Here is a 14,358-nt window from a genome sequence, read left to right as displayed (position 1 = left end):
ATTGATATCGAGAACATTTTTGTACATTACATGTATAGGATGTTGTAAAGTGCAACTTTTTCTGAAAGCATCATTTTTGGAAAATGTGTAAATTTTTGACCAACAAAAAATCATTTTCAAAAAGAAGAAACTAGGGAGGGTAGCAAAAAGATTCCTTTATTTACATGTTTTTAATTTTTTCAAATCAAATCAAATGTATGTCAAGTTATGCAAAGAAATGTTTTGTAATTTTAGGGGGGTATTTCTTTTGAACCCTTTATGTTGCGGATCTTATATCATTCCAATCGGAGTATGCTTTTACATGTAACTGTAATGACTAGCGGGTCAATTAATTATACTTACCACAGCCCACGACATCAAATAAAAACACAACCGGCAATTCATCTTCGGGCAGCGAAGTTATAGTCAAATAAAGGTCCGTGACAGGTGTATTTATGTTCAAATTAATCGGTTTTCCCCCTTTTGGTACTGTATAAATAACCTGTAAAAATAATTATTACAATTTGCATACTTTTATGGCACATTTTTAATGAATGTCTATTATAATTTTGATTAAACTGTTTCGTTAGTATTCTGTATATAGAAGTACTATCAGTATCTGCGTTTGTATTGTTTTTTTTTTTTTATTGGGATTCGAAAATTCAGTACGATAGTGATAATAAACACCTCACATGAATAATTACCCCGTCATTACGAGATAAAAAACCCAATTATTTGCATCAAATTGTCCTTTGTGTTGCTGAATAGATTAACACGGCGCCAGGTGCAGATACATGAGTCCATGTCGGGGGGTCTTGGCGGGTAGCACCACTGTTAAGCTTTTCATAACTTTAAAAGTTGGCAAGTTTGAGGGGTAAACATGGTAAAGACTGATTTAGTCTTATTAAGGCATGGTCCTATAGAGTGTATGCAATAAACCCAAGCGGAACGAGAGTTGCTAAGTAACCGCTACCCGAACCATAAACACATGCATGATCAGACAACAAGTGTTCAATTTCCCCATAGCTCCTTGTACACATGGCGAATTTGGCTGTTGGTTTGTTTGTCCTCCAAATTTGTTCACTTTGTGTTGACGCATCACTGTAATAACTCAAAGATGACACCTTTCACTATTAAGCAACCTTTGGAGTTGGGAGCAATCACATCAATGACGTAGTAATGAATACCCTCTATAGGCGAATCTAAATTCACGCATTCCTACACCTGACTAGCACTTTAGTTGGGTAGCCGTCGGCTACAATGCACTCAAAATGTGAAATGATTCGGCCTTGGCGGAAATTTTAAACTGCATTCCATCACCCGTTTTACACCTTTCATAATAATCGGATTAACTACACGCGGTATCTATGCTTTGATGTACTTCTCGTCCTTGCATCTTCTCTAGGTGTTAGGCGGCTTTTATTTGCACAATTGGACGCTCAAAACACTAAGTTGGTGCTAGCGGCTACCCAAAGATGCCCGACCAAATCCTGACCATGACTTGGCTCGTTGGATTCGTCTATAGGAATATAGAAAACCAAACAAACATATTCTTGTTTATGCCATAATATTGTGGTCTGTCAACCCTTCACAACTTCAGCTGTGTAGCTTACAAAAAATTCCCGCAAAAAATGGTTCTTTTAATTTTACAAAATACATTAAAAATCGCATTGGACTTTTCGTACTGATCGTATTATAAACGACCACCAGCCTATAATGTTCTAATCACACTATAGACTGAGACATGTAATGTCATTACCAGGCAATTTGTCTCTATTGTTCCTTGCCCGTTGTGTTCAGGGACCGTGCTTTTAAAACGCCTGCCAGGTCATTGAACTGTGTAGTGGCCATACGTATTCGCTGAGGCATAACAGTTGGACAGTCCCTTAGCGACTTATTAATAATGTGTGGAAACAGGTCAGGGACGACATTATGATAATTATAATCCTTTATTTGAGGATCAATCACACAGGTGCGTGCTTGTAGATAATATTTTATCATCAAAGCTGCTGGCATAGGAAATTTCGTGGAGGTGGCTCTTATTATTTCTTGTAAACACAATTTAATGTGGTACTCACTACATGTAGAAGGCCGGGTCTGCAAATGTTCAGTGCATGAAGCTAGTAGAGATATAGCTTTATGTTCAGTGTAATCAATTAAAATACTATGGCTGGATATCAAACAAATCGTGAGGCATTCCTTCTTGTTATGAACAAGTATTAATTTTGATATTATTATGACAAAATCCATTCCCTTCTCAATTGAGTAGACTCCGGGATTAGGCTTTCTTTTCGAAAAATAAATCATAGGGCCTAGAGGCCATGATATATGCCTAACCTAAACCCATATTCGGTATGCGGAAACCTTCACAGTCCGGGCGGCGCGTGCACTCGCATCGCATTAAACAGGCAAAGTTCGCTAAACTGACGCCTGCTTCAATTACCAACCTTTATCGAGCGGCGAGTTTGAGGTTTCATAGTCATCTATTACCTATACCGATGTGGCAGTGACGTCAACGCGTCGAAGCAGCTGTTTTGCTCGAGCATCTATGCGGCGTCTTTAAGCGCGTGCGTATGTTCACCAGCGCTTTGATCGAACTCTAGCGAGCGAGGCTGCGCCTAATAAAATTCGTACAGTACTGACATGACGTCACTGCCACATCAGGGTGAAAAATGGTATTGAACATCGCAAACCAGCCAAATCTGTCATAGGTTTGAATAGCTAGTAGAAAAATCGTGAATATAGTGTCAGAAAGTCTCACACATCTTAGTATAACCTTGTCGTTAATGTGATACCGAATGCAGCGCCATTTTTGGAATATATTCGAACATTGTGTGGGCAAATATTTGGTCAAATGTAGGCTAAGTAGGCCAAAATCATGAAAATCGCTTAATCGGAATAATACCAACCAGCAACGGACATTAAGACAACACTACGTGAGAAGTTTGGGGTAAGTAAATTTTTTCCTTGTTATAAAAAGCAAGGAAAACGCAGTCCTTTTTATCACAACGCGATATATTAAAAATGTACATTTTGAGAGGGCCTACGCTAGTTCTTTTAATTCTAGTTTAAAATCTGTTCATCACCTGCAGTCCGATTTGGTATCTATAGTTTCATCAAAGTATTAGGAAATAATGTGGATGGTATTTTGGTTAAAATAAACGATACTGTTAAAAATATCGGTATATATGCAAGCGACATTTCTAGTGTGTAAAATGCATTGAAAATTGTCGCTAGAGAGTGCATAAATTAAAATCGCGGAGAGTAATAGCAACAATACCTATCTACATTCCAAGCGGAAACGCTTTTCAATAACATACCACCTTTTTTCGACCAATCTCTGAAACCGAAATATATAATTCTAGGCCATCTGTAAAAAGTGCGTGAGCGGAAATGGCCATGAACTTGGGTCACCGAAACAAATGTTTATATTGGTGTCAGGCCTTTCATAGTGATACGACACGACAACTAATGGCTTTCATTTTAACCGTTATTGGTTAAACTGCGATTTTTACTTTTTGAGAAATTAATGAACGTATGAAAAAACTTTTCGGAGATCGCCACTGCCAACCGATCAATCCCTCGCAGCCCGTCACTCAGAAGACCCGGAAGACTCACTATTCAGAAAACCCTTTATTCAGAAGGCCCGCTAGTTAGAATTTTCTGAGTATCGGGCCTTCTGAATAACGTACTTTCTGAATAGTGGGCTTTTTGTTGAATTTTATATAAAAGTCCCGCTACTCAGAATTTTTTTCTGGCTATCGGGCTGTATCAAACACTAACCCGTGCCCTAAACCCCTAGCCCAAACCCTAACTCTAACCTTAACCCGAATCCTGCAAAGGGCTCGTTAATCAGAAGGCCCGCTACTCAGAAAATACCCACTATTCAGAAAATATTTTCTGAGTAGCGGGCCTTCTGATTAACGGGATTTCTGATTAGGCGGTCTTCTGGTTAGCGGGTCATTTAAAATGAAAACAAGCCCGTTATTCAGAATTTGAGTAACGGGTCTTCTGAGTGACGGGTGCTCCCTTTAAATGAACCCTCCGTTTTCGCCTAATAGGAGTTTTGTTTCTGAGCGTGATCATTCTAAAATATAACAGTCTAAAATATACTCACCTTTACTGTTACAATGTTGGTCGAACCTGCTGAAATATATTGGATAACAATTTCAACATAAGCAGCATTGTTGTTACAGACTATCTGTCTTGGCACGATAGGTGATTTGTAATGTACATGATAAGAATCTCCGGCAGCTGGTTTGCACGGATTGGTGTTCAACATCTCCAAGGAACTATTACAGTACGCAGCAGAAGTGTTACGTGAGTCCTCCAATTTCAAATCCGAGCCCATTCTGTAAGGACAGTCTGCAGGATAGAAATTTAGTGATGATAGAAGTTTGTTTCCTGTAAATCGTGTGCTTTTTGAGCACCTTTACCACATTTAATTTTCTCATTATGGGTCGGATAGCGACGTTTTTACGTATTGTTTGTAGGACATGACAGCACATCACGCATATCACTGATATTGAATTTCATTTTGAATACGAGGAATTTCCTTCTGATATCAAATATTTGAAATTTGCGATATAATACACATTTTATGGCAAATAATTAAAAATAATTATATGTTTTTGAAATTTAACAGTCCTCGAAGTAAATTGTATAAATCTACGGATATTTACTTAAAGTGTATGTAGCTGGAATGAAAAGCTATGAATCATATGAACATTGTGACTTTCGTATTAAAGATATAGATTTTTTCCGCAAACACCAGATCATGTAGGTTTTTTGGAGAAAAAATGTATATCTTCAATAATTATGAAAGATCAAAATTTTCAATTGATGTTCGGCTTTTCATCCCAGCCACATACACCTTAAGTACATATCATTAGATTAATAAAGTTTAATACTTCAGGGACTGTTAAATATTGAAAATATAAAAAATTCCAATAATTTGCCATAAGAATACAAAAATCATTTAATATTAGAAGGACGTTATTCGTATTCAGAATGCAATTTGATATGTCTGATTTGCTCTCAGGTCCCACAAACAAGAAATACTGTACAAACGATGCTATCCGATTCCTTAAGAAATCGAGCAAAAACAAATCATGAAAACAAACAAACAAACAAACAAACAAACAAATGTATCTAGTTTAGTATCTTTTTGTATGGATTGAATTATCAAAAATGACTTTACAAAATAATAAGCAATTACAATGTTGCCTACCAGATGGTGTGCTTGACGTGGTTGTAGTAGGCCCAGTCTCAAATGTTTCTAAAAACAAACACAAACAAGCGGCTATGTTAAGGTGGCACGCAGGATCACTTAATCCTAACAGGACCAAGTACTACAAAATACTACTTGATATATGCGCTGTTCGTGCGTGCATCCCACGTGGTGTGATGGCGCAATCGCTCTAAGTGATATATAGGCACGGTTTCGCTGGCCCAAGATCCGTAGCGAAGTGTCGCCGACCCAGTACCTGGCATGCGAGGGGTCTCGGGCGGTTAGGGTTAGAGTGTAAAATTTTAGACATTTTTTGTATTGTATCTTTTAAGTAATGATGATAAGTACATAAAAGTACACATTTTCAGAAAGGAAATGATGCAAGGAATCCAATTAGCACGACAGATTTCTGCAAAAATTAGCCATTTTTGAGAAAAGCGCCAAATTTGATTTTCCATGCCAAATTTGTTGGGTCCGCCATAACAACTTACCCTAAATATCAAACTTGACGATAATTTCATATTTCGTCGGTCGCAACACATAGTGGCGTACGGTGATTTTGGTCAATTTTATGAAATTTGGCCCAACGGTTTTATATATCAAGTTCTTCAAGTATACCAAGTTAGAAAGCTCAACTATACTTAATTAATAAATAACGTTAATTAATTAATTGACTTATGATAACAATCCCGTAAGAATCCAATATCTTCCGTTTCACAAACTGACGTACGATCATCATACGCCATCGGATTTGATGACATTTAGGCACATCATCCGTCAATAATGTGGCGTACGCTTCAGAAACCAGCCGAAAACCCCAAATCTTCCGTTTCACATAGTGGCGTACGTGCGACTTACGCTTCAAAAATCTGCTGAAACCTCCAAATCTTCCGTTTCACATAGTGGCGTGCGTGCGACTTACGCTTCAAAAATCCGCCGAAACCCCCAAATCTTCCGTTTCACATAGTGGCGTATAAGTTTAGAGCTAGATTTATCATGTAAAAGCATTACTTTTTAACTATTTAAGTTACAGTTTAATAGTTTAATCCTTTAACTTCAATTTCAAATGTAATCGGTCCACTGAGAGATAATATTGCAGTAGTACTGACTATGTTATTAGTAGCATATCCTTCAAACGCGTTTTTCTCGGAAATGTATTTTGCGTTTGTCCTGCACGTACGCCACTATGTGTTGCGACCGACGATTTGTGTTCTATAAAGACAGAAATCTAGAAAGTGTTTCCTCAAATTCATGTTTTTCTTCGTTTTGAAAATATATTTTAAAATATCCGAAATTTTGGTCAAAATTAAAAAAAAAAAAGTCAGATTTGGATAATTTTTGACCCATATTTTGAAAACGAAGAAAAATTTAGACCGTCCACGGCGAATGAGCCGTAAATTCCTCCCCGGTCAATTTTGTTTTATTTCGTGTTTAAAAATAAACATCATAAACTTAAAAATGGTATATCATTTGACTTCAAACGATATCCAGAAGCGGGGTTATGGTTTGTTAAACTTTGCTCCTTCAACAAAACTATAGCTTTTTACGTTTTCATATGTGTCTCTTTTTCCACATTGTTGGCAATAAATATCAAACAGTCACAATTGGCGGTCATTTCAAATCATCCCCAAGTCAACGAGGTTTAAGAAAGTTCTCTCATTGTTAATTGTTGGTTATGCATACCTGTACAAAATACAATGCCTGGTAACCCACCACTTGAACAGGATTTAGCGATATAAGCAAACAAAGACCAGAGCTATTAAAAGTTCTATAGCCATCTAAGGTAGAAGCTTATTATCCACTTCAACAATAGGATTATTGATTAGTTTTTGACTATCGAAATGAGACGGATGTCGGGCCAGCTTAAGTTACCGATGAATATGACCTTCGTACACATTTTACACCGTATCTCAGAATACAATTTAGGGAATTTACGGCTCATTTGTGCTGCCGGGTCACATTAAAAAATTTAAGAAATCACTTTCTAGATTTTTGTCTTTAGAACACAAGTATGCAATTTTCAAAAATTTTGATATTTAAGGTAAGTTGTTATGGCATGGAAAATCAATTTTGACGCTTTTCTCAAAAACTGCTCATTTTTGTAGTTGGATTCCTTGTGTCATTTCCTTTCTGGAAGGGATCGCGATCATCAGGTTTGGAAAGTCATGATTGCCGAATTCAGCACCATGGCTCAGCGTGTGAGCATGGGCGTTTTCTGCAGGCTCAGGATGCTATATGAAAGCCTGATTAATTCCATGTTTATGATGAATTTATGGTCATTTGAAGGTCTGATATAGTTGTCTAAGCGTTTGGGTAGGCTTGAAGCTCGCTCTTATCCCGTAGGTGCCAAAAGTTCTTCTAAGCGCCTCGGATGTACCCTTTATACCCATTTGTCCCTTTTTCTCAGTGTTAGTCTCACGATTGACTTTATCTTATAACTGCGGCAGGTCCCGGACAGAACCTGAATCCAGTCAGAAGCTATCTCATTGGGCGATGAAAATATAATACTAAAAACATAGAAATATCCAAAACTATGGAACAATTTAGAGTCTCATTTTTGTAAGGAATTTCTATCTGGAAATCCCTCGGGTAATTCTGGCTAGAAATACCCGAAATATCGAATCATGCTGTAAACATCTAAACATGTTAAACACCATCTGATCTCTTCACTATACCGTGTACATGGTATAACAATATTGATTAATCGAAACAACTTTGTGAGAGATCAGTGTTTTATTGGCTTTTAATGCGGCGTTCTGAAAAGTAAGCGTGTTAACTAGGAATTAAACAAAATATTAATTCCATACAGCTTAAAACACATAGCAAAGACTTGCAATTAATGGAGTTCACATAATTTTCTTTCAGACTTGAAAGCAAGTATACTTCATATGTACCTGCACTTGGTACTATATTTTATGATAATGATGATTATACTAGAAGTCTCTTTTGCCTGCTCTTTGGAGCCTTGCAAATATATTAAGTTATGCTACTCTGCGCATAACATATTCTCAAACGAAACCCACTCATATCGGCAATTAGCTATACTTTGTTCCAATATCATGATTATCTACCAAAATTGGAACAAGCTAAATCCGTTGCTACTAAACATACAGCTAGCAATTCAAAAGCCCAATTGGGATAGCCGCAATTTTCAAGCGCAGCGTTGATATGCGACTTCTCCTCCTCCATTTGTGACGCTTAGACAACTGCTTGTTTCCCCAAAAGACATAACCGAGAAGAAGGACATAGCGGGACCGGTTTATTTCATTCCATGCCAAAGACAAACCCGTAAGGGTCAGTGTTCCGAATCTTATATCGGCGAGACTGAAAGATCCCTTCGCACCAGATTTTTGGAACACCGTCGCCCCAGCTCCACCTCGTCTGAGGTCTCCCAACATATTCACATCGAGTCTATCGGCCATCACATAGATTGGACACAGTTCAAAATCTGGACAAGGAACCCAAACATTTTGAGCGTGGTGTGAAGGAGGCCATCTATATCAGAGTGAACCAGCCATCGCTGAACAGAGACGGGGGCCGATACAAGCTACCTAGAGTGTACGACCCGATTTTGGGGTCAAGTATCCGAAAGGTCGCTGACCTCTAAATTGGGTTGCCAGTCTGCTGACGAAAGTCGAAGTGTCGACTGAAAATTCCAGGTACGCAAATTTTTGTGTTGTGATCAAAAGTTTAAAACCAGTAAATTATCATTATATCATTATTCAATTGTACCATGCAAGGCCTTGATAAGATGTTTATTTATATTGCTTCATGATATTTATTTTGAATAGGCCTTTACTTTCACAAATCAGAGAGATAAGCTTTAATAAGGTGTTTACTCATAGTTCTTCATACATGCATATATACACGCTCTTATGCACTGTCACTGACTCAGGACACCTTGTGACCAGACGCAAAACAGTCCCTCTTGACCACCAGGTTTACGACAACCTGTCCGACACTTGGCAAAAGAAGAGGTCCACACCCCAACCCTATATAGATATGAACATCAAAGTTGTTAGTAATAATATTACATAGACCTTAGCTTTGACCTATCCACCCACAGTATGACTTGCCAGATCTCTCCCATGGCTGATACACGTTGACAGAGCTGCCTTGCTGGAATAAAGGTCATCCACAGTCTTGGTTTTCGTGAATGTGACCTTATCCCCGTATCCATGAAGATGCACAACTATGGAGGTATCAAGATCCTCGGGGCCACTGTACTCCGCATATCAGGCAATAATGATCAAGGTGACGTATTTAAAACACGGTAGATGACTTATGTCACAGACACCTGTGACAAGTTGATCCTTAGCAAGGAAGCCTGCATTGCCCTCGTGATTATCCCTGAAACCTTTCCCAAGATAGGGCGACCCATACTGACTCATCCGCGAGATGTGGGACATTCCATCAACTCCCGTCCCCCCGACAAAACCCCCCAAGACAACTGTCGTCCCAGGCGTTCTGGTTGGAGTACCCGCAAACCCGCCTGGCACTCTGACTATGACATGTAACCAATGCTACATCGACCTTCTTCGTTGATTAGACGATATTGTTCTTCGTAGTTAAAAAACTAACAAACCAAAAACCCAAAACATTTCTGACAAATGTTCTGGTTTCATTTTCAATCTGCGCCATATTTTTAGAGAATAAAAGATCTTTTATTCTCATTCTTATTCAGTTTTAATGTAATTTTTTCAGAAAAAAAAAGTTACTTTTGTAAGGACATCCCCGTTGTTTTAAATAAACGAAACCATCTCGAACATCTAAGCCGCCGAATCGCGTTCTGAGGAGCAACAAGCGTGCCGCCGTTGCGTGGCGGCGCGCGCCCTGACTAATATCACTATCAACTATTTATAGAATATTGAATGGCTTTGAGTGTGATACAAGAATATATTGCACGAGATAAAAAAATATTGCACGAGTCGAAGACGAGTGCAATATTTTTCTATCGAGTGCAATATATTCTTGTATCACACGAAAATAAGCCATTCAATATTATTATTATTATTTATATCAGGCTTTTGCTATGCGGTAAAATAAATTTAAGCTTACCTAGCCACCGGGTTTAACCAATATGTATTGTAATGTAAGCTTACCTTTTGACCTTCTTGTTTTCTGCTCTTTACTCTCCAAAGACAATTTCGGAATAATTATATATAGGTTTATTTGTAGGCCTAGATGTGGATTATATTTCCTAAGGTTATCACCATCCAGAATTGTCGCGAATTAAGTTTGCAATTTTACTTGTTTATACAGTACGAAATCTCCTGTGAGCCGTTACGGTCTCTGTATTGTTGTGCTGTTGTATCATGACGCGTGTTGGTGCTGTCACCATAGTAACGTACGCGATACGCGTACAATATAAAAAAATATTGTATTGCATCCGGGTATTTTGCAAATATTGTACAATATACAGTTTTATTGTATGCTCAAAAGCCTGATATAAATAATAATGTGGAGATATTATACACCTGAAAACCAATCAAATTACGTGATCTTTACAAGGCTTGATCATCATGTGCCACAGAATGTGCAACAGTTTTTTTTTTATACAGTACGAAATCTCCTGTGAGCCGTTACGGTCTCTGTATTGTTGTGCTGTTGTATCATGACGCGTGTTGGTGCTGTCACCATAGTAACGAGCGACGCGTACGCGATACGCGTACAATATAAAAAAATATTGTATTGCATCCGGGTATTTTGCAAATATTGTACAATATACAGTTTTATTGTATCGCTCAAAAGCCTGATATAAATAATAATGTGAGATATTATACACCCGAAAACCAATCAAATTACGTGAATTCTTTACAAGACGCACCCATTGAATAAGAATAATGTATGATCATCATGTGCCACAGAATGTGCAACAGAACACTTATGAAATAATGTGTGACACAGAACATTTTTTCAAACTATACCAATGTTCAGGACACTTGAATGAACATTAGGTGCAAAAGACTGGAGGGGGGAGACAGAGGATATTGATAATTTCTTTTACATATCTTTTGTTTTCATACAGACCGTGATTATCAGTTGTTGGATTCACATTTAAAGTTACAAGACCGAACAAATATATATTATCTTATATCTTATGTACTTACCACAGCCAAAAGACTTCACATAATATATCTTTGGTATAATGCTTTCATTTGGCGTTGTCCTCGTGATCCAATAACAAAGACACCGTTTGCCTTCGTTAATAAATTCCCCCAATTTCTGTTTGAGGTCTTTCTACAATGAAAACAAATATAACATGATAAAGAACTAATAATCGGACAAATGTCAATCGCTGATCGTTGCAGGCCAAAAGAAGTGTAAATTAAAGAGTCGGCCATAGAATTTCATGCGCAGAAAAAACTGCACTTTTGAACTTTGTATTCAATAACACGTGTAACTCGGCGGGGAGGGGGGTGTACTTTGATATTTTTTGGACGGGGTGTGAGGCTCCAGACTTAAAACCCTTACCCATTTGCAAGGGCCATTTGACCGTGGATAGATACCCATATCGTTCAAATGATATGCTTAGCCTGAGTCGCTCGGCCTATCTCGAAAAAAATCATCATGCGTAGCTTTTGAAAACGAGTGGATGCGCCCTACTATCACGGCAATTTTTGACACGACGATATAGGGATGACGACGCTGTGCCTCGGCGCTCCTGGGTCCGCTATAGATTATACAATTAAGTATGATATATTTTCGATGTTAAATATAATTATTTTCAATTTAAAAGTTTTTCGTTTTCATGATTGCAATCTGTTAATATAATTAAAAAAAGCACGTATAAGTCTATAATTGTAAGAGTATCGGATCATTTTGAATGTTAATAACTGCGAAACGCCGGCGATAGAGACAAGCAATAAATGTGTATTTCAGGAATTCCTACGATTCCTGCATAAATTTGTATGAATAGAATACAATAGCGGATACAATAGCAGATTCAATAGAACTCTATTTCGGGCAAATAAACCTGGTCGCGTTGCTAAATTTCACGTCTTCTTTTTCATTAACTAACTGTTATTTTTTAAACTTTGGCAAAACCTCGACCGAGGTTTTTGATTATCTGATATCTATCACTGCAGGCGGTAGTTTATGATCTTTGAAATCTGATTTAGTCTTACCTTAGATAAGTCTGTCGTAGGTGACATACTTTCATGTCATGTCACCGTATAATTACACAACGAGTTTTAGGCCTAGAAATCATGCACGTGGGGGGAGCTTTGTTTGTTTGTATGAAACATAAACGATGCATGATGATGGAGATGATTTATTTATGAATTAGTTTATCCCCCCACCTATATAACTATATAACCTCCTCTTTCCTAAGTGTCTCCTCCCCCTCCTCGCCTCCCCTACATTGGATATCTCCACTATCTCGAGCTCTCCTCCCCTTTCCTTTCACTTCCAATGCTCTCTCCTATCTATTTCGTTTTATCCCTCTCCTCACATCCCCCCACACACCCTGTTCTCATTTTATAATATCTCGAGTAATAAATTAAAGTCAAGATTTTGATTTAAGGTTACACGAAGAAACGTATAAAAAACGTATAAAAGACGTATAAAGTTGTTCTCTAAAACAGAGTTTTCTCAGTAATCAAATATCGCAGCGAGTGAAATGTTGGTGCATTGGATGTAGCTTAACTTTTTGTGTGTGTTATATACAAATTTTTAGAATAAGTTTGAAAATCCTTCGTTTAAAGCATTTTTACGCACCACAAGATCAAAAACACGTTCCATGACGTTTTTTTCAAATGTGCGCCACGTATAGATCCACGCCGAGTGATTGTTTTCTTCTTTTTCGTATTGTACTACAAATCGATCAAATAAATAATGTTGCCATGGGGAAGAACCAAATACAGTACCGATTAAATTTTAAAAGCCCGTTTTTGGGGAAAATTTGGAGAATTTGCTTGAGAAAAAGCTGGGTTGTGAAATTATCGATATCTTGATTACGGACGTTAATTTAGACATCTGAATACCTACATTATTTCTCAACATTCTGCCAATTGCTATTCCATTTGATTTTCACTCCAAATTGAAGCTAGTTTTGCAAAAAACGAGGTTTTTCTCCATCGGGTTCGTCCAAAATTTCAGCGTCGACATGCGTGTTTATTCTAAGAGCCATTATGCGGACGCAATTGTAATCACGTCATTGCGTCAAGTTATAATTATTATATCCCCTTCGAGGACAATCAATTGTGTAAGCTGATGTGTGGCCGAGCGGATAGAGCGTTGGACTGGGAATCTGTTATGATTAATTTTTGTGGGTTCGAGTCCCCGTGTTGCTGAAATTTCGTTTTTTCCCCTCTTTTCTCATTTTTACTTCTGTTCTTCCCTCTTTTCTTTCTCCTTTTCTTTTTTCATTTCTTTTTTTTCTTTCTTTCTTTCTTTTTTATTCACTATTTCTTTATTCTTTCTTGCTCCTTTCTTTTATAGTTGTTGTATATTTGATTGATTCGCTGACTGCAGTGATTGATTGTTTTTCCCTTTATATAATTCAGAAATTTGTAGGCCTGCTAAGTCTGTCTTGTTGAATATTCCCAAATTCAATTTACAAATAATTGCTTTGTGATGTTGTTGTTGATGTTCATCATATCAAAGATATCAACACATTTTCTAGACGGTGGGGCCAGAGGAAGTGCCCCAATCGATTTTAAAATTTATAAAATCCTCATGAAAATTGCCGAAAACGGCTTGTAACCCCCTCCCCCCCGCCGCATCACGAGCTCCGGGCACGAGCTGAGCCAAGTTTCATGTCTTGACCGTGGATCGATATTCTATTATAATTATTAAAGTAAGCTTACCTCCCGGTACGCTTGTTCATTTTATGCATGGCTGTTTCTGTTATGAACTTACGCCCCTCTGAAATCAAGCGCATGAAAAACCTTTCGGCTAACCTTAACTCAAAACACAAGGAATTAATTTCTGCCTTGGAATTTTCAGATGGTATTCCATCTTTCATACATCTTTGTGTCAACAATAAAAGTCAATAATAAAATTATACCTAGATATTGGAAGTCATATGGCTTTCTATTATATAGATCGTATGCATGCGATATACATATAAATAGAGAAGTGTATAATAGTGTATATATAACTCAAGTCAAGTGTTTATTCTCAGGTTATTCTTTTGTTATATCGGT

The 14,358-nt window shown here is 37.6% G+C and overlaps 1 protein-coding gene across 2 annotated transcripts in view; it reads right to left on the bottom strand.

Annotated features, from left to right (window-relative positions):
- Positions 1-14,358, bottom strand: part of LOC140150921 (uncharacterized) — a 149,158-nt gene that overhangs the window by 32,060 nt on the left and 102,740 nt on the right. For both annotated transcript variants that reach the window (XM_072173074.1, XM_072173075.1), the window contains exons 29-32: positions 11,320-11,449; positions 5,210-5,257; positions 4,097-4,344; positions 343-481 (exon numbers count right to left, since the gene is read on the bottom strand). In XM_072173074.1, coding sequence (XP_072029175.1) covers positions 343-481; positions 4,097-4,344; positions 5,210-5,257; positions 11,320-11,449 — 565 coding nt within the window. The remainder of the gene's footprint in view (positions 1-342; positions 482-4,096; positions 4,345-5,209; positions 5,258-11,319; positions 11,450-14,358) is intronic.

The sequence above is a fragment of the Amphiura filiformis genome, chromosome 4, assembly GCF_039555335.1.
Source record: "Amphiura filiformis chromosome 4, Afil_fr2py, whole genome shotgun sequence".
Taxonomy (NCBI): domain Eukaryota; kingdom Metazoa; phylum Echinodermata; class Ophiuroidea; order Amphilepidida; family Amphiuridae; genus Amphiura; species Amphiura filiformis.
This window is presented reverse-complemented; position numbering and strand designations above follow the sequence as displayed.